The 23,873-nt window shown below is 37.5% G+C and overlaps 2 protein-coding genes across 2 annotated transcripts in view; both read left to right on the top strand.

Annotated features, from left to right (window-relative positions):
• Positions 1-9,866: 9,866 nt before the first annotated feature.
• On the top strand, positions 9,867-15,678 carry park7 (parkinson protein 7). Its single transcript, XM_057362159.1, has 6 exons — positions 9,867-10,028; positions 11,016-11,117; positions 12,061-12,120; positions 12,400-12,469; positions 14,867-14,953; positions 15,293-15,678. Exons 1-6 carry the CDS (start codon positions 9,939-9,941, stop codon positions 15,451-15,453), a joined length of 570 nt encoding a protein of 189 aa, XP_057218142.1. The 5' UTR covers positions 9,867-9,938; the 3' UTR covers positions 15,454-15,678.
• A 278-nt stretch (positions 15,679-15,956) lies between these two features.
• Positions 15,957-23,873, top strand: part of kcnab2a (potassium voltage-gated channel subfamily A regulatory beta subunit 2a) — a 69,903-nt gene continuing 61,986 nt past the window's right edge. Inside the window, exon 1 of the mRNA XM_057362515.1 lies at positions 15,957-16,091. The gene's annotated coding sequence lies outside the window, so the exon portion shown is untranslated. The remainder of the gene's footprint in view (positions 16,092-23,873) is intronic.

The following is a 23,873-nucleotide window of genomic DNA, read 5'->3' as shown; positions in this document are numbered from 1 at the left end:
AATTATACATGCAGAGATAATCAATTAAATGATTAAATATACAAAATATTGGAGAAAAAAATGTTTAAGATGTGAACAGAATATCTATGTGAAATTAAAAAGATATTTTTTTTATTATTTATTCACTCTCATGAGGTTGTAACCCTGTATATGACTCTTTCCTCAGGGGAACACAAAAGAAGATACTTTGAGAAATGTCTCAGCAGTGTCCATACAATGCAGTCATTGGGATCGCATGTTTTTTTTTTGTTACCAACATTCTTCAAAATATCTTCTTTTGTGTTCTGCAGAAGAAAGAAAGTCATACATAAATGTCATGCAAACACAATTCTGAATAGTGAAAACTGTTCCGATAAAAAAAACTTTTCTTGCAGATTTGGTTCACACTGCCATGAATGACTGTACAAAAATAAGCACTTATGCCCTTGTTTATTCATTTTAATCTCCTCTGTTCGTTTGCTTCACTGTGAATAGAGAGAAAGAAGAGAAGTTACTCAAAATACTTGTGTTTTGCCTACATCAAAAAGAGAATGAAAAGTAGCATTTCGTTTTCTGCCTCTTGGTTTCCCTCGTAATGCACAATCAGGGGTGCAGAGGAAACTAAATGCATTACACGTTACTGCGCGTCACCGGCGCTTGGCCTCGGTCCTGCCGCTCTTGTCACTTTAGGTTATTTGAGTAAGAAAGTGTTTAGCCAAAGACCGAAGCGCTTTTCTCTCTCCTTTGCATATGAAGTGGAGGCTGGATATCAAGGAGCCGAGCTTGAACCGCTTCATACTGAAGATGCTCTCTGTGTATCTGTAACTTTACATTCACACACTGGGATGACAAAAGACTTACAAATGACAAGGAATGAGGACCATTGCACGATTCTTGTGTATTTTTTCAAGTGTCAACGAGTAACATTACGCATGCTGGGGGTTTGAGGTTTACATAAAAGTTTTACAAAAGGAGGTTTCGGAACGGAGCTATTGAATTGTGCGGTGTGCATTTAAATTCGTAAGAAATTACAGAAATCATCAGAGGTTATAACCTTAGTCCTTTTAAGGACCACTTAAACATTTTTTACTTAAAAAGTTGCTTTTACGTACTGTAAAATAAAGTTGATTCAAAAGGCGAAAAAACGTTTTTTTCTCTGAAGATTACTATTTGACATTTCGTAATACTGCCACCTACAGTTCAACCACTGAAACCTAAATCATCTAGATTTGTTGCATTCAGTCACGCATTGTCTTAAGGAAAGTTTTTTTTTCCTTTTTTAGTTATCAGACTTATTATTGTTGTCTGAAATATGTGCAACAAAAACTAAAATGTCTTAATAAGTTTTACTTTAACGTTTAGTTAGACTTGCTTTGCTAGTCCTTTAAAAAATGTAAAAATCAAGTTTAATCTTTGTGAAATTATTTGCTTTGAATTGCATTTTGTGTTGTTGTTGTTGTTTGTTTGTTTCTTCATCTTTATATTCTATTCTATTTATTTTATGTTGCTTTTACAGTATTTCACTGTATTCCTGTAGTAAATCTAAACCCTTTGACATCAGAAGGTGTTAACCTTCAAAAATGTCAAATCAACACAGTGATTCATGCAAGTACTAAAGCAAGTTCAGTTTCTCTTCATCGCATTTTGTTTCCTTTAAGGTGAAAAATGTGCGTTTTATTCCATTTCTGAGCCAGTGAGACCCACACAAACAATCTCTGACATGGGTGTACCATTGATTTCACATTTCCCCGTCCAAAGTTAAAGAGACGATGGGATTGTGCGCGAATCCTCAAACCTGTTCGCAACCCAGACTCTGTCAAACTGACACTCGTCTCTCTCTGTAAACTGAGAGATTATTCACTCAACACAATCTTTCTTCTTTTATCCACTGAACCGCAGGCCAATCTGAATGCTGACAGCCCTGTGATAGTATACAGATGGAAATAAGGAAGCAGAGTTGCTCTGTTTGTTAAACGTGTTGCTGGTAGATTGTTAGTAATCCCAGACACATCACTGCACCAGAGGCCATGTACTCCAAAAAATACTGACGTTCGAAAGCGCGACGTGTTGAAAAATGTTTAAGAAGCACATACTTAATGTTTATTAAGTAATTCCCTTATCATAAATTAAGATTTGTGTTTGTTTCTATTTAATGAAGCTGATTAAATGAAACAGTAGAGATGCTGAGACCTCACTACTCATTATTAAACCCCAGTCACTTTCATTTGCTTCACTCCACAGAAAAGAAAAATCACAAATAACATCTTATCTCAATTGTTTCTTCTTACAGCAGAGTTTATTAAAATTTCTGCAATCTAATCTAATGTGTTTGGATTATTAAACAAGATCTCATCAATGTATCATAATGCGCTCAGATTAAAGTCCCTACATAGATTCAATTCAATTTCCGTAAAGTCTGTAATCATTTACTCACCCTCAAGTCATTCCAAGCATGCATGACTTTCTTCTACGTAACCCAAAAGAAGATATTTTGAAGAATGTAACCAGACAACATTGATCCCCATTGACTTCCGTTATATGGACACAAACCACTGAGACATTTCTCAAAATATCTTCTTTTGTGTTCCACTGAAGAAAGACTCCGAGTCATATGCAATTTTTGAATGACATGAGTGTGAATAAATGATAGAATATTTTATTTTGGGGTGAACTATCCCTTTAATGGTTTTAAAAAATGAAAATGAATGCAATGGGAAACATTGCTTAATATTAAATACACTGATATGGCAAAATTTTGATCTCTGTTTACCTTTAAGTTCTCAGCATTCTTTCTTCATAGACCTTTGGTGGAGAGGAGAGCCGGTCTCGCTTGATTCATGTCGTACACACTAGTGGGCTATTATGCATGGAAAATTGATTGCCAAAGCGCCATGGCCAGCGTTGGATCTTGATGGCGCTGCCGAAATGTCACCTTACTGATGTTACAGTGCTAGAGATATTAAAGAACGCAAGATTCAAAGAGTTTCATTTGTTTCAGATCCACTCCCACTGTGTGCTTGAAGACGCACTGATCATCAGAGTTTGTTTTTTTTACTTCTGACGGTTTGAGTCTTATCTGCTCAACACAGTGGGTCAACTTCTGTCACCGCACTCAACGTTTCCAATCGCGCACTTGTATCGTTCGTGTCTTTAAAGTGGAAATTCAAATATAGAGGAGTTTTTACTTTCTTCCTCTAGTTTTTGAAGACGTAATTAAGATTCTTGCGTGTCCGTGTAAGATATTATGTGTGCACATGTGATTGAGGGAATATTTGATACTCAAAGTTTCAATGAAATTCAAAGAAAGCAAATGCAAACTTTTGCTGGGTCCAGAAAAAGAGGCAATAATGTCACAAATGTGTCTGTCATTAGAGTTTCAGAAGAGATGTCAACAATGTGTCAAACTGAGCTCAGATTTGTCAAGTCTGCAATCAAAAGTCAATAGTAAAACTCTCCTTATAAACTCAAACGTTTCTCATCAAATGTACCCAAATCCAGATTATTTTACCTTTACAATCTACATTAATTCTGCACCTCTTCTTGGATTTTAACAATTGTTTCATTTGTTTCTTTGTATTTCTCTTAAGCAATTTTAGAAGAAACATCTATCTCGTGAGCTATGAAGAATAACTTCTGGGAACACGGCTGCTGAACCCCCATAAGTCTTTGCACAGTTCCTCATGAACCTGCGTGTAATCGACTGTGAATGAACATGTAAACGTAGCCAAGAATTAACAGCAGACCAGCATGGCCAACAGAAACCTCAAACAGATTTGAGTTAGAAAGAAGCGCAGCGTTGACCGAGGGTGTAGGTATGTGTTAATGTTTGGGGGTGTACAGTGAAATATATTAGCCTTAGCACAACATACAGTAAAGCAAGCAGGAGCTGGCGTGTTACATGGCTTCAGACACCGTGTGATGGGGGTCTGTGTGTGGGAGGTTGATGTCAAAATCTGTCACGCTCTTCATCTCAGGACAATGGAGCCGGCAGCTGCTCTTCTCACCTGCCACGTCCCGTACAGAGCTGTCTCGAACCACGATCCAAAAACACATCAAAAGTCTGCTGCTGGCCGCTAACCGTGTATTCAGTGCTCCGGAGTGAAGCTTGAATGAGGATCTTCATTCTTTTGATGTTCTTTTTGTCACGTTTATTGATTGGAGGAGTGCATGAGAATGAAAATGTTGTGTGCCAGACTCAAAACCATCACTGTCTAAATGAGCATCAAGGCTTAACATATAAGGACAGTTTTGTTTGTGTGTGTGTGTGTGTGTGTGTGTGTGTTCATGTTTTTATATCCCGGTGGGGACCTAAACCTGAATGCACACCAGCACATGGGGACTCGTGTCACCGTGGGGACCAAAATTGAGGTCCTCGTGGGCAAAAAAGCTAATAAATTGTACAGAACAATATTTTTTAAAAATCTAAAAATGCAAAAAGTGTTCTATGATCTTTAGGTTTAGGGATAGGGTTAGGGATAGAATATACAGTTTGTATAGTATAAAAAACATTACGCCTATGGACTGTCCCCACGGGGATAGTAAACCAGACATGTGTGCGTGCGTGTGTGCTTCTCCCAAACTTTGTTAATAAAACATCATTTATAAAAGCATACTTGTGACTTTGAACTACTTTACAACTGTTTTAAGATGTACATAAAAAGGTAGTCTTATAGTATACATGATAATTTTAAGTTTAAAAGAAGTACGCAAAAAGCACACTTTAATAAACTTCTTTCATCTTTTAAGGGAAGGTCCCAATTTGATCTCATGTTGAGATATCAGCAAGATCTCGGTGATTTTTCTTTCTCGTGGTTTGTTTCATGGCTTAATGTGGATGATTTTTAATGAGCATTTTTACAGCGACAAGCCAGAGTAATACTCTCAAGAGCTTATAAAGAAATAGAAATGTTCTCTGAGCAATTAATAACGTGTTCACCCTGCAGCTGTGGATTATCCTGCTCTCCATTGCCCCTAAAAATCAATAGAAAATCATTAAACAGTTAAATAGGTGCTCAAGCGAACGCACCGGCGTATTCTACACCTCCAGCCAGCTGAACCTGAGGGGCAGATAAGTGTGTATCTGCCCAGCTGGTGGGCACCAATGTCATCCCCACTCTTCTAATAATCCCCCCGTATTTGTTACAGCCACCTCGGAGCGCCGGCCCCCATAGGGCCCTGCTTCAGGTCTGCATGTCATCAGCATGCTGTGTTTGAAGATAGGCCCTGTGTGTTATTGTACGATCTAATGAAAGCAAAAGGAGAGTTGGATATTCAAACCCCACTGGGAGTCTTATAGTCTACCGGCAGGAATATCTCTGTGCACCCAAATGGCCTTGAAGCATTGAATGCATTTTAAATCATGTCGTATTCTGTGCGTGCATGTTAACGTATGCATGAAACGTATGTGTTAGAGGGCGCACGTGAGTGATTCAAAACCACACTTTAAAGGTGCAGTGAACTGGCCGTTCTTATTGTTTTATACTATTGTCTGATGTCTACTTATGACGTTTGCGTGGTTTTTACATTCGAAAACATCAAAATCAATATTAAGTAATAGGCTATTTTCTATCTGGTTTTGAGGCCGGCTGGAGAAACGCTCGGTTTTTAAGGGCGGTCCGCATAGAAGACTTGGAAGTAAACGCCCACTGCTATGATTGGATAGGTGCGTGCGTAGTTGATTTAGTTGGAGCCTTCTGTGAATTTGGGTAGACACGTAACGTGATTTTACTCAAATTTACGGACTTATTTCCCGGATGTGATGGCAAGGCTTTGCGTATAGTTTGTATAGCCTAGTTGTATGGTGTTTAGTGATATATGACCGTACATGTCAGCATTTAAGACCCGCGAACCGGACAGAAGATCACCGCGATCACGGGACTCAAATGTTATAGTTTTCATGATAAATAAACAAACGGTAGACTCCCGGCCAAAACGACAGTGTTGGCAGATATGGATATGACCCGGCACCAGAAATAATATCAAAACAGCCTCCATTATTCGCAAACGGTGGATAAAACCTTGAAAAATGAAACATGAGCCCGCCAAATCACAGAGATGCCGATTACAATTATTACAAATGACTAGAGGTCCCCAGGTAATACTATGCATATCAAGCGATCTCTTAACAAAGCAATAGTGACGCATTGTACAAATATGTTTTACTCACATAAGATTGCTGCGCCATTCCTATCGGATCCAATATTGACGGCACAGCACTGCTTTTTAATTTTAGTCTTTCCGCAAAGCCTTGTTCAAGGAATCCGCGTTGAAATGAAGCGAACAAACGCTCAATGTTTTCCCCACGTGAGCTGAAACGTCTTTAAAAATGAACTTCAACCACGCATTCCTACTGTCGGAATCCGAAGGAAAGTTATGCAGCGACTGTGTTCTTCCACAACCAGGCACTGCGCAATATTTTGCTTACACTCGCTCTATCTGGTTCCGTGCAGCTTGTGTCATGCGCGAACCAGTGGGCGGGGCTCGAGAAGTAGGCGTTGATATTCTTCTGTGGAGGCGGTGTTCAACCTATCTATAGGTGCATTCCAGGACCTGGCGTTCGCTGAGCCTCGTGTCAATAACAGTTGTTGTTTCAGTAACAAGGGCGTTTTCAGGTCTGACGCTTATGGATGTTCGCTTGAATACGATTCCCTCTTACATAACAAAAGCTCGGGTTAAAATTGTGGTCCTAGTTCACTGCACCTTTAATGCAATGCATTCCCATTAAATTAGATGTTAATTTGTTCGTCTATAGGCATCTTTGAGATTTCCTGAAATGGAACGTTTTGCTTAAATCTCATATGTGTCTTAGCTGTTTCTCCTGTGAAAAAGAGTCAGAAATCTTACAAATGTCTCTGTCATTCAGAAGAGATGTCAGCAATGTGTCAAACTGAGCTCAGATTTGTCGAGTCTGCAATCAAAGGTCAATATTATTGAAGATCTCAATATGAACTCAAACATTTCTTCTCAAATTGACCCAAAACCAGACTATCTTACCTCTACGATCTACATTTATTTAATACAATTTACAGTCTCGTTTGTTTCTTAATTTTTATTAAGCATTTTTTGGAGAAGCATCTGAGACTAAGTTGATACTTCGATTGAAACATTGAGAACTGCAAACTCCATCAAAGCTCTTGAGCTTAAAAAGAGCAACATCTGAGCAACAAACCTTCAATTTCACAAATGACAGTAATGTTTTCATGGTACAGTAAATTCAGTTGTAATGTGTAGGTTTTTCATCTTAGCGACTTCTCAAAGTTCTCATGCCTTCCATTTTCAATGTTGTTCTGAAACACAGAAGCTTTTGTTGTAAAATAATAAACGTGCTACGGCCATCATGAAGATTCATGTTTCTGAATCTTCAACCGTCTGCTGCAGATGTCACAACAGGTCCTCATCCGATGCCTGTTTCCACTCCCCCAGAAAAAAGAATACACCAAAAAGCAGAAAAATAAAGTGTTTTTTTCCATGTTTACACCGTTTCATATTCACAGGTCTGGTAACAGGATTACTGAACAACAAACAAGAATTTGGAATTCCCTGACTTCTTGCATCTGTTGGTTGCCTTCTTTAAAGGAAAAATCCTCAGTACTAAAGAATCCCCAGTGGTAACATTCCAGAAGCCCCTGAGGTTGGAGCGGGAAGCTCTGTGTGGCGTTAGATAAAGCTGCCGTCAGCAGAGGGTCTGGCAACAGCGGGGCTGCGGTGGAGGGCGTCACATAATCGAGCATGTTACTTTAACTACTCCTATAAACACAAGAGTTAAAGATCCCATCACATCTCACTTTGAACATATCAAAGCACTCCGACACAAAGAAAGAAAGAAAGAAAGAAAGAAAGAAAGAAAGAAAGAAAGAAAGAAAGAAAGAAAGAAAGAAAGAAAGAAAGAAAGAAAGAAAGAAAGAAAGAAAGAAAGAAAGAAAGAAAGAAAGAAAGAAAGAAAGAAAGAAAGAAAGAAAGAAAGAAAGAAAGCAGACACTTGTTCTCATCTCTTGTTCTGTGAAGATTTTCTGCTGTGAATCTGCTTCACATTACATCTCTTCAGCTGTGAGGCGCGAGTCTGAGGCCTCCATGAATGTCAGTGACGATTGGTGAGCACGAGCTTCAAAAACTGAACGTATGACACGTTGAGCTTCTTCCTGATGTCCACGCGCGGCTAACTGAAAACAGACCGTAGACATTTAAGTGTGGAAGTTTCAGTCCGCTTGCTTTTCATTTTTGCTCCATGACTGATGTTAGTGAATGTCAACTTAATGTTACATCTTAGCAGCTTGTTATCACGGCTGTGAAGTTGTAAAGCACAGTTATTTATACAGATTTTATTGATAGTAATTCATATAGTGGAGCACTACAATTCCTTTCCTGCATTTTTCCGTCATGAAAATGACAACAAGAATGATTTCTACTTAAATCGCATTGTTTAAATGTCAAAACCATTAGCTCTTTATCATATACCCACCAATATTTCACATTAAAGATGATTTCAAACATGACCCAGTCAACAGAGATGTGATCTATGGTATTTAAATGTAGAAGTTATATTTGAAAGTCTAAGAGAGGATTAAAAAAAGAGAAATCACAGTATGACTGTTTTTGGTGCAAGGAATATAACAAACATAATACATGGCAAACATAAAACCCAGACAACAAAGCACAAAAAGAAACGACCACAAAATTCTGGTAAGACCGATGTACAAAAGCTGTTGTGGATGTAAACTCGAGGATGTTATCTGTACTTTTCTTTAGAATGTGTCAGTGCATTTTAACCAGCCTGAGCGTCTGCCAGGAGCGAGCATGCTGAAGATCCCGCACAGATGGTTTAGCGGGCGACTTTGCATCTTCAGTGTTTCAAAGCTTAATCCTGTGGTTTTACCTGCTCTATAAACAACTTTAATTGCCATTTCGTATTTGCAGTACATGCACACTATCTGTGTCTTTGATAATGGGAAATAATGAAATAAAGGGTTTGTTTAGGCCAAATAAGCCAGTGCAGGTCTGTAGGGTGGGCGCAGTTGATCCCAGCTGCATGTGCTGGTAATTACCACTGTGTGCTGGATTTGTGCACTGGCACGCACAAACACGCCACTGCCAACAACCTGCGCTGTGCATGCTGTCCGTTGCTGCAATGCAAATGTACATAGACACCACAGTTGCCCGTTGATGCAATGTGTCATTAAGTGCGCCATATTGAACTGGCCAAGAGCGCTCTATCACCACCTACACATAAATGGGGGAGCTGGGTCTTGTTACTTTATGTACAGTTCTGCAGTCAATGTGGCATCTACATACAGTACGTCTATGCATTGAAATCTGGACTGTTGCATTGTACACTATATTAGACCCACTACAGGTGCTAAGAGACATGCAAACCTGACAGAAGTCTCTTTCAGACTTCATCTTGATTGGCTTTTCTTTTGGGTCTTGAAGACAGAGCATTAATTTAAACCCCCCCCCAAACCCCTTTCCATTGAAATGGACATCACGTTTTTTAGTCTGAAATGGAAAATCTTTTAGTCATTGTACATTTTCCTCTAATATAAAACTCTGATTCTCATACAACTTTTTGTTTACACACCGAGCTACTGACAAGAGCAACTCTGAACTGAAATTCAATGGCCTACAGCTCCCTCTAGTGCCTAAAAACTACAGTTCACCTGCTCCCGAGAAACGTCTGTACTGCTAGACCAAATAAAGAATATCGTTATAACATTACGTTATAAGCATTACTTGAATGTGTTTCCTCAAAATAATTGACCTAGAAAGTGAAATTAATACATTTAATTAGCGTAGAAACATCGCGTCGATTGCTTTATATTGAGGTTTTATGGATACTGTGAGGACTTTTATTTTGCAGGGTAATTTCCCACAATTAACTAGTTCCGGGAAAACATTTCATATTAAAAGTGTCATACGATCGTGGGGTAATATACAGACGAACGCAGGCCCACTGGCGCTCAGATATGGCTGGGAAAAGAGCTTTAGTGATTTTGGCGAAGGGTGCTGAGGAGATGGAGACTGTGATCCCTGTGGATGTCATGCGCAGAGCTGGGGTCTGTATCGAACATCACATATCAAAACACTGAGGCGGTGTTGCATTCAGCTACTGAATTGCATGCAAGACTTCTGTTAACTTATTGTGTGCGTCAAGTGCATGTGCATGCATGCGTGGTCTTAGTGTGTATGGTTGGCTTCTTTGTATGGTGAATGCACAGATCATTTTATTGCATTGCTGTTGAATGGTTGTTATGTATAAGGGTATATGACCACCACACTGCTGTCAGACTCTGAGCTGTGAGTGTAAATGTCAAAGTTTAGTTGTCAATGTCAGAAGTTCACTGCTGCATTCAGATGGACTCTAAAATTAAACAATAAACAGAGATTTGATAAGCAGTTGGGTAGTTGCAATGCCAAGTAGTGATATTAGTGTTTTATGTGATATAAAACTGATTTTGATTTATTTCATAATTGATACACATTCAGTTTTTTTATCTTACATAACTGAGATACTGCATAGAATATTTAACTTTTAAAATTACTTAATAAATAAAAGTAATGACAATTAATTGTGACCTGTTACAGCCTATAAAATGTACACTTTCACTTATACATGTTGGAAATGTTTGTTAAGTGTCAACTACCCAAAATGCACATACTCTTATGTATAATAATAACTTGCACTGCTTAATGTAAAGCTACACCCTATAATATGTAAGATCAGCAAAATCATTAATCTTTTTTCTGCATTTTCATACATCGTATGAGCACTTACCTGTCTGAGGCTATGAATTATACGGATGTGTTTAAAAATAACATAAGTTCTGTGAAAAGATTATACACTGCATCAGAGAGGAAGTCGCCATTAAATCTAGTTTTTATGCCAGCAACTCTTTAAAAATTAAATAATTTCACACTTTGTCCAATGTAGCGCTTAATTTGGAAAAGCTTTTGCATGTGAAAAATGTTTTAATGGATGATTTTGTTTTATGAAATAAATTTGAAATAGATTTTTAGTAAGTGTCTTGTCTTCTGTCCATCAGATTGCTGTTACTGTGGCGGGGTTGGCAGGTAAAGAACCTGTGCAATGCAGCCGTGATGTCATGATCTGTCCTGATTCAAGCCTCGAGGATGCTCGGAAACAGGTTTGCTGAAAACTTAAAGGGGTCATATGACACGGCTAAAACGAATATTATCATTTGTTTTAGATGTAATGAAATGTGTATACACGATGTAATGTTAACAAACGCGGTATTTTCCTCATACCGTGCATGTTTGTATCTCCTCTTTGCCCCGCCTTTCTGAAACGTGCAGATTTTTGACAAAGCTCATGGCTCTGAAAAGCGAGGTGTGCTATGATTGGCCAGTTAACCAGTGCGTAGTGATTGGTCAAATACTGCAAGCGTGTGACGGAAATGTAACTCCTCTGACCATATTTGGAACATCAGGTTCCTCTTCATTTGTACTGACAGGTACACCTCCTTACTTGCGTATACATTTGGGCGGTCTTAGTCAAATCATACCACAAACTGACGTAGATTTGTGGGGGTGTGGTTACACGAGGCGTTTCAGACAGGTCTGGGTGAGCATTCGCTTTTAGATTGAATGCATATTTTGTTCCGACACTTTAATTTTTGCAATTTTACGCGTCTAATACATGCATGCATGTAATACATTACATGCTTTAAGTCTGGATCTGGGTACCTGGGACAATGTAAAATGACGTCTTTAAACACATCACGTGTTGTCATTTATATCAGATTTAATTTGAGTTTTACTTGAGTGGTTCACAGCTGTTCTACTGTATTTCATATCTAAATCTGAATTTTTTGTAAACTTAAGCTGAATGAAGTTAAGATACACTTGAATGGAGTAATGTCTCCATCTTCTGGCCAAATAATGACATGCCACTAACAGTGCAAAAATGTACCACTTTTTTGTGTAAGTTGCAGTTTTATAAAATTATATTTTTGCAATAACTAAATAAAAAATCATGATTCTAACGTATTTTGTTTAACAAAGCCCATTTTTTTGAGGATTTTTTTGATAAGATAATGAAAGCATCTCTTGTATGTCATTTCTTTACAGGGTCCATATGATGTCGTTCTGCTCCCTGGAGGTTTGCTCGGAGCTCAGAACCTGTCTGAGGTACTAATGTCTTTTAGTCATGTATTTTTGAACACATTCCACACCATATTTCACACCATACACATCTTGCATAACATTCTGCTGCATCCTTTTGAAAGGACTACACAGAAAGCATCTTTGAGTCATCTGCTGAGGTTAGAAATGTAGAGGCATTGTGAAATATAAACATTGCATAATTATGTATATTTCAGAGGTGTCGTGCCAGTGTTAGAGTGATTTTAGTAATACATATGGTGTACTGTATGTGTCTGTGTGTGTTTATATGTGTGCGTGTTGTAGTCTCCCGCAGTGAAAGAAGTGTTGAAGGACCAAGAGGGCAGGAAGGGTCTGATCGCTGCAATCTGTGCAGGTAATCTTCATATCGTGACCCCCGTGCACACATTAACCTTCTTCTAGATAAACATAATTTATTTGAGATATTTCAATGCTGCTCCATTAGGCAAAATGTCAAGAAGAGAAGTCTTATATTATTTTTGTCTTCCGATATGAATTTCCCAGCAGGCCTTTGGTAATGTACGATATCTGAACCGTCTGGATAGTTTTATTCATGATGTGTGCACATGTCAATATGGTGCTCACAGTTGGATTAGAATTATGACTGCAAACTAAAAATCTGAAATACAAACTATGAGGATAATATGGAGTAATGAGGAGTAATAATGGGCAACATTAAACCCATCCATCTTCATCTATAAGCGAATTGAAGGTAGAGATGTGAGCTATCAGCTTTGCCGTTCAAGGGCTTGTGAAGGGCATGAATGGGGACACTGAGCCCATGTGGCCACAGAGAACAGAGGGGAGCGTCCCAGAAAATGGCACATGTCCCCTTAGGACACTCTGATGAACAAGAAATGGCTCCTTTTCTTGCTGTGGAATACCTTTATGACATAGCCTGTAGATGTAGGTTCGGTATACTTTTTAATGTAAAGGATAAATAAACGCATATGTTGCATATGCTCATGGTACTTACACTGACCAATACCTGGGGCCGGATTCACAAAACATTCTTAGGAAGATTTCTGAAGATTGATTTTAGGAAAAAATTAAGAATCCAAATTCTCGAAACAAAAGCTGTCGTAAATATCATCTTAAAATTAAGACATCCTCATGCCCTCACGGTTGTCTTAAATCTTAAAAGGTCAAATGTTTAATACGTGTATTTGGTTGTTTCACATGTGGCACCTATTTTATTGAGCTAGAATCATCGTTTTGAGATTAACTTGCCATTAAGGAATATTTATATTGATATAATAATGATAAGGTCTAGCTCCTTACTTTAACTTTCATTATTTTTACATTATTCTGGGACAGAGTAACTCGAAACGAAGAGGGTCACAAATATTATGCCGTAGTAACACACAAAAAGTATTATAATAAGTATAATTTGTTTAAAGCTTGCTAACATTTTAGCTAAAAATCACATGCTAATATATATATAGGCTATATATGAATGCGAGGTGCTTGTTACACACATAAAGTTTATTGTATAGTTAAACATATACAGTTACCACAAGAGCAAGCGAGTGCAATCATTGACCAAGCATATCATTTTATTCTTACGACAAAAATTAAGATGTTCTTAAGAAAATATTTGAGAACGTTTTAAGAAATGTTTGAGAATCGCACTTACGAACATTCTTACGAACTTCCTATAATTTATCTTAAGAACAATCTTATATTTTGTCTTAATCGTAATTTCATGAATCCGGCCCCTGTTAATATGGGTTTTATTCTAATAAATAAACATACGCAGTTAGTATTGCTTTGTACATTGTGTTGTGTTGCTTGTAAGACACTATATATTCTATATGATAATTTGTCTGTTTTCTATAATTTCGTGTTTTCTTATTTCTATTTTTCCTTATGTCTCTACGTACCGAATATAAATTTACTGTAAAGCTGCAAAATTGTAAAAAGCGCCATGTCACAATATCATTATTCAAGTATACCAGTATTCAAATATGTTGCATTTACAGATGATTTGATTTACCATAAGACATGTGGTGAGGCCCATTATGCCTCCTTTTACTGGACTGAGCTTCTCTCCGGCTCACACTGTAACAGTAGAAGCATGGATTTGAGCGGTCAGCAAACGTCCTGCCAGTGGAAGTGTAATCGCTAGATCTCACTGGGTGCCTGCCAAGGTGCACAATCAATAGTTAAGAGCTCTGTTTTCATTACTGTTCAGATGAGCTCGGTGCACAGCCAGGACGCTGCCAATGATAATGCAGCAAACTGTTATTTTTAGACCTCTGTTTATATTTCCCTTCTTCCGTTGCTTCTTCAAATACAGATTGCAGATTTAGATGGAAATGTACAGTATACACGGTTAATTTTAGATGAGAGTGTATTGATGCTTTTCTGGGAGTCATATGATAAAAGTCACATTGTTTCTACCAAGTATGGTATTTGCGCAGACCTCAAAATAAAGCAGCCAGAGCATAATAATAAGAAATACAATTTTCATATTCTGAATAAAGCAGAACTTGCCACCAGGATTTAAGTGTTGTGGATGGTTGTTTTAAAATGGCTATCCCGAAGTTTTTATGATATTCTTGCTGGAGTCCCTCCTTTAGTGTAAATCTGGAATATTTTACTCATTGTTGTAAGGTGGGATGAACATTTTGAAGTGTGATGACAATGATTACAGCATACATCTCTTCAACAACTCACTTGAGCAGAATTCTCTGCTTTTAAAGGGTAATGGAAGAGGTTGTTCAGCATATATTTCTCTCACTTGTTTCAGGCCCAACCGCTCTGTTGGCTCATGGTATTGCATATGGCAGCACAGTTACTACCCATCCGGGTGCCAAGGACAAGATGATGGCTGGTGGTAATGTCTCTACATGTCTAATCATTTCTGTTCAGGTCCTTATAATCAAGCGTGCATGCTTTAAAGCATCAGTGCTAGCTATGGCCATATCCAATGTCCTACAGGGGGTGCTGTGAGTAATAAACCCCATTGCAAATGTAGGACAAATAAAATGAAAGCAGCACATGAATTGTGTACACATACAAAAAATGTATTAAGTAGTTTCATGCTACATACTATATGTTTAAGACTGATAAGCTTTACAGTGCAGTGTATCTCAGTATGTTTCATATTACAGAATTAAAACTGGTGTTTGTAAACTGTTCTTATTTTATTTAGTAAAATAAACTTTTTTTGCAGATCATTATAAATATTCAGAAGCTCGTGTTCAGAAGGATGGCAACGTGATCACCAGCAGAGGGCCGGGAACCAGCTTTGAGTTTGCATTGACTATAGTTGAAGAGCTCATGGGTGCAGAGATTGCTGCCCAAGTTAAAGCTCCACTAATCCTAAAGGACTGAACATCAAACTGTAAAAATCTGCACATCTTGAAATTGCACTTAACAATCTTCTCATCCAATGTTAAACTTAATTGGTTTAAAGTTGTTCTAGCCTGCCGGTTATAGGTAGACATGTGAACATGACATTTTTGCTAGGTTAATGCACACTGCATCATTTAATTGACATTTTACAGCTTTCTGTGATGTCAAATGTTCAATTCTGAATAAACAAGTAAACCAAATTAGAGTCGCTTCATAATAATACATTATATGTGTTGCTTATTTAAAGTGTAATATTTTAGGATAGTTTAAAATCTTTATTTTGTATTATTAAAACCCCAAACACCTTCCACAACCGAGCGCTCAAACTGTCTTTATGACTATTGGTCACTCGAAACACTTTTCTAGTGACATGCTGCTAGAGCAACCAACCAAACGCCGCGGTTCTGTCGTATGGAGACTTCACCAGCCAATCAGAGCGTCCCTGTCCAGCGCGAATGCGTCTTTTGTAGCGCGTGCGTGACTAGAGTGTGAGAGCGGCAAAAACAAGTCATTCGCTGCAGTTCGTCCAACATCCATCAGACTGAGCGGAAAACACACATTTTAAAGGCGAACACTGTATACATATGATATTTAGTTTGTCTTAGCCCCACTGTAAGGTAAGAATACGGCGTTTTTGACTGTTAAACTCTTGTTATGCCAGAAATCAATCACGGCTGTTGTCTTTTGCTTCTGAGGTGAACCGCTGCAAGTGTCTCGTAGGGTCGGCGTTCACTTCCCTTCTACTGAGATGTAACGTTACTTGGTCGGGTTTTGGTATTAAATGCTAAGGATTTATTAAATATAGCTTATTTTTGTTGTATTTTATTCGTCACGTGCTAATAATCTGCGTGTGGCCTCATATGTTTTGATTGTGAGCTTCGCTTTAAACTTGAAACTGTCTGTCAGTGATGGACAGCTGTTACGCCAAGTTATCGTCTGCTGATATTATAGTATATAATATATTAGCCCAGCAAAATACCACGTTTATGGCAGTTGTTACTTTTGTAAAATCATATAAAATCCAATTTGCTTTTATTATTTTCATTGTATTTCTTTATGAATGCAGACATTAATGATTATTAAGTTTCAAAAACATGCATAGCACAGTCTGAGAGTATAGAACATTTTGTTCATCTGTTAATTTTTAACAGAAAAAATCTCTTTATTGCATATATTCAATATATATAGTAAACTATGCATAAAATAGGCATAAATGTCCTATAGAATTGCTATAGTAAGCATTTTCTGTCTTGAATTTTTCAGTGCACATGAGTTGAATTTGAATGTGTTGTAGTCTGTTTGTTAGACTTCCTCTTCCCTGCAGAGAAATGGACTTGCTTTGTCAAGAAATATTTAAAGCTGGCCTCTACAGCTTTCACACTTCAGCTGGGCTGCACACAGTTTTGTAAGACAGCCCCTCAGCCATGTGTGAACGTGCGCCACTCAACTCTGACTGCAGGAACAGGAAGCTGAAGTCAGAATTCATGATATCTGGTCGCAGGCTGCATGCAAGCGCATCATGTTTTTTTTTTTTGTGGCTGCCTCTTTTTTTCTGCTGGCCTTTGCTCTGTTCCACTGCAGCACTGCAAAGTAGTGTAAAAATAGCAACCACTGCCTTACTCATCTTTTAATAAGCTGCATTTGGAACTGGAGTACTGCTGCCAGAAGCTATTTCAACATAAGAGTAACATACACTTTCACACAAGTGCTTTATGTTCTGCACAAAGAGCATTGCTGGTGCACGTTACTTGTGATACATTATATCAGGGCTATAGCTGGCTTCCTTGAAGAAAACAAGATTAGAAGACATTAGAGATGAATAGTTCAGAAATTAGTTTACGTTAGATTTGACTTGGCGGAAGATGCTTTGTCTGTAATACTGAAACTCACATTGATTCTTTTAAAGCATCACTGAGAGGTTGGACAGTACTGTATATATACTCCCTTCTTCCTGAAAGGCATTTTTAATATTAACATATTATGTGTGGCACATTTTCCTGCTTGAGTAGTTACAGTACAGTAGAAAGCTACCGGGTATGCTCCAACGAGGGGCAATATGAGCCAGACTAAGTCATTGCTTAAATGATGCAATTATGGGACTCTTCAGTGACTTCCCTGATTGGATCTTCCCTTTTAACATTATCAGTGGTTAGAACTGGGCTAGCGTATTCAAGATTGAATAGATCGAAACTTCAGGATTCAGAATAGGTTTATGTTGCATTAGTGTTGGGCGATATTCAATATAATCAGATCGTTCTATCGCCAGCCTGTGGATCGCCGATACACGATAGTATCGTCTATCGGAACAACCCTATGTTGCATGCTTAATAATTTGACTTTGAGATGAATGTTCATTTGCCTTCTTAGATACCCAACTCTCTTCAAAAAAACGGAGAAATGCAATCAAGTTGGAAGCACACTCGTCCAGTGGTACCCAGTGTTTTTTACTCGGACACAACAGAGTACAAATATGTAAAATGTTTGCATGTAAAGCTGATAACCTTTTAAAATTAGCTCATTCTAATTAAGCTGATAATGTGAAAATATACTACTCAACTCAACTTTATTTATATAGCGCTTTTTACAATTTTCATTGTCACAAAGCAGCTGTACATAAGACATATTGACTACAAGCAAAACAATTAAAGTTGTACCTGCAAAAACAAGAAAAAGTTGAAAACACAGAAGACAGACATACCCACATACAAAACACTCCACACACACAATATGCACACGTACTAACACACATAGACATAGACACACACACACACGGACGCGCACGCACGCACACACACGTACACAGACAAGTATGCGCACACACACAGACACGCACGCACACACACGCACGCTCAGTGAGAGCACACATTTAAGATAAAGGAGAGAGAAGCACAGGTCACATATAACAGACTATAAATTCCTATATGCAATATTAATTAAGTAAAACTTTAAAATTCTAAAGCAGCCCCACCGGCCAGGCAAATAGTGCAAAAACAGTATGCAAACGGTGGCGGTACTAGATTTACTAGATAATACTTTCGGTATTAAAGCTTTTGTAATAAAGCTTTTGTGCTGCTTTATGAAATGTTTTTTGTTCCTAATAGGGATGCACAATAAATAATCGTCCATATCGGTATCGGCCGATAAATGGTCATTTTTAATGTTATTGTATCGGACGATAATAAAATTTAGGCCGATATATTATAACCGATAAATCAGTTTCTCTGGTTAAACTTCTTCAGCTGCACGCTGCTCAAAGATAAAATACAGTACAGTACTGTCTTTCTGTCATGATCATTCACTTACTGCTATTAGTAGGGCTGCAACAACTAATCAATAATAATCGATAATGAAATTCGTTGTCAAACGAAAGCAGTTTTAAAGTCAGACGTGTCTCTCCGTGGATGTGTCTCTCCGTGCGGCACAAGTTGCGCAGTTTTAAAGTCCGACGTGTTCTGCATGCATCTCTTCAAGCTGCGCAGCTTTAAAGTTTAAAGGGGAGGGGTGTTTTAAATGACAAAATTAAAGATTATATTAGTAAAACCCAATTTGTGGCGTTTGCACTTTGCAAAGTACATAATAGGCTACATACCCTGATTTGGTGGTTTATTTAGTTCAGAGGTGGGTAACGAAGTACATTTACTTGAGTACTGTACTTAAGTACACTTTTTGAGTATTTGTACTGAAGTATTACTTTTTCTGTTTACTTTTTACTGTACTTCACTACATTTGAATGACAAATATCTCACTTTTCATGGCACAAAAAAATTATTTCCTTGGCCGACCCTCCCCTCGCTCCCACGTTTGGGAGAGACTATTGTCAGTTGCTTCTACTATGACACACCTGAATCAACTCACCAGGTTAATTATGGAGACATTCACAACATTTTGTGAGAAGGCTAATGAGTTCAGTTGTGTATACTTTTCCCATATCTGATTTACTTATTATAAGCAAAAGATGTAATAACATTTTATCCGATTAATCGAAAAAATTATCGTCCAACTAATCGATTATCAAAATAATCGTTAGTTGCAGCCCTAGCTATTAGCAAAACATTGTTGATGTAGGTACAGTATGTAGATAGTATTTATGTGTAAATTATAGGAACAAAAGCATATTGTTTGAATCAGACTGCTGTCTGAATGCTTTCTGTCTTGAGACCTGTTAGACATGTGGCTATTAAGAACATTTTTCTGGGTTGCTCTGGAAGAACATCTGTAAATTATTTATTGAATAAAAAATATACCAGAACAGTTTGAAGGTTAAAGAATCGTTAACCAGTGTAAAGTAGGCTTGGTACATGATTTTCAGGGGGAAAATAAAACTAATGGTTACCTTGTTTTCTGCAGTCAATGTTTTCAAATAAAAGCAGTTCAACTGTTAAAAAAAGCAGTTGTCCACTTTTTGCCTTTTGTTTCAGTCTTAGGGAATTTAATATTAATATTTAGATACTGCAAATCGACCATATATCTGTTATCGGCTTCCAATGTTTAAGAATGATCGGTTATCGTTATCAGCCAAAATTTACATATCGGTGTATCCCTAGTTCCTAAACAGGTTAGATGAATCTGATGGAAACTAGAGAATGGAAACTTCATTGTCTCTTATTCGTTTCTCAATGCTCATACTGTCCTTGGAGCTTTCTGTGGCATTGTTTAATTCTACTTGACTGTCTTTGAAATAGGGCTGTGCAATTAATCAAAAATAATTGTAATCGTCAATTTTGGCCTTCAACAATTACAAAAACAAAATAATCGACGTAAAACGATTATTGTGCCGCATTCCATTTTGCAAGGATCATCTCTTTTCTTGTGGTATAAATCCACAGCGCACCCCCTTCTTTTACAGTTGTTCAGCTGTGCTATTTCTTTACATTTATTTTTCAGTTGAATTCACAGTTTAAAAGCAATGTTTTTTTATTTTTCTATGTTGTTTTAAAACTTAGTGAGTAATCATGTTAAATAATCGGGATCTCAATATTGGCCAAAATAATCGTGATTATGATTTTTGTCATAATCGAGCAGCCCTACTTTGAAATATTATGGATGGAATGCTGAGATTAGTCATATTTAGTCTCAGAGACATTCTCAATTGCAGAGGTTAATAACAAAGCTGTCAAATGCTGTGGCACTCATCATTATATTATATTATTTGCCCTGCCCTTCTGATTATAATTAGCTGTGCAAATGATATTCCTAAATTTCTGCTTGCTAGAGGAACTAACATTTTGAACATGAAGCTTAGATTTTAGTTTTTGTCCTTGGCACTTACTATACCTTTATCTCTTTAAGGTCAGTGCCTAAGGAAAAAATTATATGTTAAAAGTCTTTAATAGAATATCAGCAACCTACAGCAATGTCAAGGTAAAGTCACCTACTCTCTTATGCTCCCTTGTTTTCTGTCTGTGAAAAATGTGCAGTGCTGTGGGGACTAGGGATGGGTATTGTTAAGATTGTATCGGTATTGATACGATACTGCTTATCGATACCGGTACTTATCAATACTGTTATCGATACTACGCTCTATAATTTGATGCAAAAACACATGATGTGAAAAGATTGAATGATAAAAAGAACATTTCTTTATTACAGCTGAGCTGCTTTAGAACTGCAGTTTACAAATGCTTCTGAGCAAACAGAAAATGCCACATAACGTGCACTTACAGCACTTAGCATGTGCACAGAAGCACATCATAATGTAATTCAACATATTTACTTTACATCACTATGGTTATTTGGCTGGTAGACCATATTTCTTTTTACTTTCTGGTTTTAGGTCTACATAAATTTAAGTACTATTTTCTAAGCAAGTAATATTTTTTTAATTATATGTACTATTTTTTTATAATTTTACTAGCACATTTACTTCAATTTAATAAAGTAAGTAAATGTACGCCAAACTTGTTTGACGGAAGCTTCTTAGTTGTAAAACGCGGACGCTGAAAGCTCCACAAGCGCAACCATGCCACTCTTTCACTCATAAACATGCAAAACAAGCAGATTACAAATACACCGTGGAAATCATATGACTCTAGATATCACACATACGTCGAGCAAACTTCGGCCATTCGGACATCATTCAGGGATGGAAAATGACAGGCAGCAGCCTCTAATTCGCCATTTAACACCTGAATACACAGACATAAAACAACGCAAGTATCGATAACAGTATCGTTTGTCATGAATCTTATCATACTCTGGTATCGACCCAATTATGTACCGGTCCAAAAAAGTACCAGTTCTCGGTACCCATCCCTAGTGGGGACTGTACATACTGTACATTTAATACACCTCACTTGTCATCAAGAGAAGGACACAAATAAAATGAAAAATGTTTTTTTTTTCTTTTTTACATTAAGTGCCGTGGTCTTTGATTCTAGACTGTGTGGGTATGGTGGTGAATATTCTATTATATGAGAAATTTATCGACAAACACTTCAGGGTATTTTCATTTGAGAGTGCAAAGCTTGTTCCATATAATTATTCCAGCTTGAGGGGTTTTTTTTGTGACACTTAGAAGCAATACCCAAAGGACAATATAGGTGCAACTGGTGAATTTTGTACTTAAGTATATTTGCAGTACAACATGGTAATGCAGTGTTTGTTTGCGAAATGGTGGCAGTCTGTTTTGAGTAAAACATTAGATGTTCAATATATTACAATCAAAAGTTTAGTTTAATAATTTAATGCGTTTGATTTTTACTGACGTGGCTTGATGACATCTCTAGTTGTTTTGCTAGTAGTCTTGTTAAAACGATTTCTATTGGATTCTTGTTTAAAAGGAACTGGCATTGATTTTTAACATTATTACCCGCACAAACACTCAACTGACTCTCAAAATTCATTTGACTATAATGCAGTTGAGTCTAGAGTTCTAGCCCCTCCATTAGGGATTGCATGCCAAGCCTGTTTTCCATTTTGCTCATATGACTTATGCATTATATATACATGTAAGCGTACTGTATGGACGTTTACAGTTTAACTTGCAGTACATGGTCTTCAGAAATGCATTTATTCCTATGTCTTTTGCAGCACATACAGTAAGTGCATCGTTTAGGAGATTGCAAGGATAAATTAAATGTTACAGGTGTTTCCAGGTGTTCCCTCGCACCATGGTGCAAGGACAGGAATAGAAAGGAGGAAAGCAGTTGTTCCCTGCTTCAGATGCTGTAGTTTGGCTGGATGTGATCCAAGAACCAGGAACACAGGAGTATGCAACACTAGAGTTGCTGCAGTCCACAAGACTCTAAGCAAAGGATTCATACTAAGATACTAAATAAATCAAGCTTAAAAGGTATAAGGTTTGTAATTTTTTATTTTAGACAGCCAGTGGTAATATTGGAAAAAAATTGTTGAGATTATTTGAATATGTAGAAACATATAGGAAAGTATGTGTGTGCACGGCTCTAAAATTCAAGACCAGACTCTATAATTGAGACAAAAACTTAAATTTGAGTATTGTGTCTCCTTTAAATAACCAAACTTTAATTTAGTTTTTGATAAATCAGATTTAATTTTTGATAGAAAGAAAACACAAGTGCTTTGGTGAGTGGACATTTCTCCTCCATCACAAAATGCACAAGAAAAAAATGCTTATTTTTTAATAGTATCATAGGCTAATGATCAATTCAAGTGAACAACACCCCCAGTAAAATGAATTACCACCATACATTATTTTTACTAGGAAATACATTACAGACGTTTAATGTATTGCAAATGTCATTTCATGCACAAACAGTAATCTAGTCCAATGACTCAGCAGATACCCTGACATAAACATAATGGGAATTTTTCCAGGACCATGTACCTGTCACAGCATCCAAGCACATGTTGTGGTGGGTTATCTAAGGCTTTGAAAGATGCTAGCTTGTATTTTGTGTGTCATCTTGCCTCATATCTGTCTCATGCTGTCCCGAGTTTCCTTGCACCCGTTGTCCCTCCTTATGGTTACTGTAGCGCTGACTGTGCAGAGTGTAGTGCTGGTCTGAATCTGAATACCATTTTTGGAGCTTCGAAGCTTCGTTAATCAACACCGAATATTCGAAGCTTCGGAGGGAGGGGGCTGAACATATTCTTTTCTCTAATAAATGCAGGAATCTCTGTGTCTGTCTGTTGCATTTTTATTATGTGTCGAGAACCGTTCATCTAATCGACTTCACACATGTGACCCAAGGGAGTGCCGTGTCACATTTTGGTGCAATACACGTGACACGTTCAGAATGAATAAACTTTTAATAAACTACAGAACAACGCGAGCCGGAAGCGGTGCACCTCACATTAAAATAGTTCCGTTTTGTTTTTAATTGCCAATTATATTTCGTTTTGTTTCTGTATTAAGATCATTTAGAAAAATGTTTGGAGTATTTTTTGTTTGTGGTTCAGGTTCTAGCATAGTTTGATTG

Source organism: Triplophysa rosa, linkage group LG20 (genome assembly GCF_024868665.1).
Source record: "Triplophysa rosa linkage group LG20, Trosa_1v2, whole genome shotgun sequence".
NCBI classification, from domain to species: Eukaryota; Metazoa; Chordata; class Actinopteri; order Cypriniformes; family Nemacheilidae; genus Triplophysa; species Triplophysa rosa.
The sequence above is the reverse complement of the archived record's forward strand: the minus strand, read 5'-3'. Positions and strand labels throughout refer to the sequence as shown.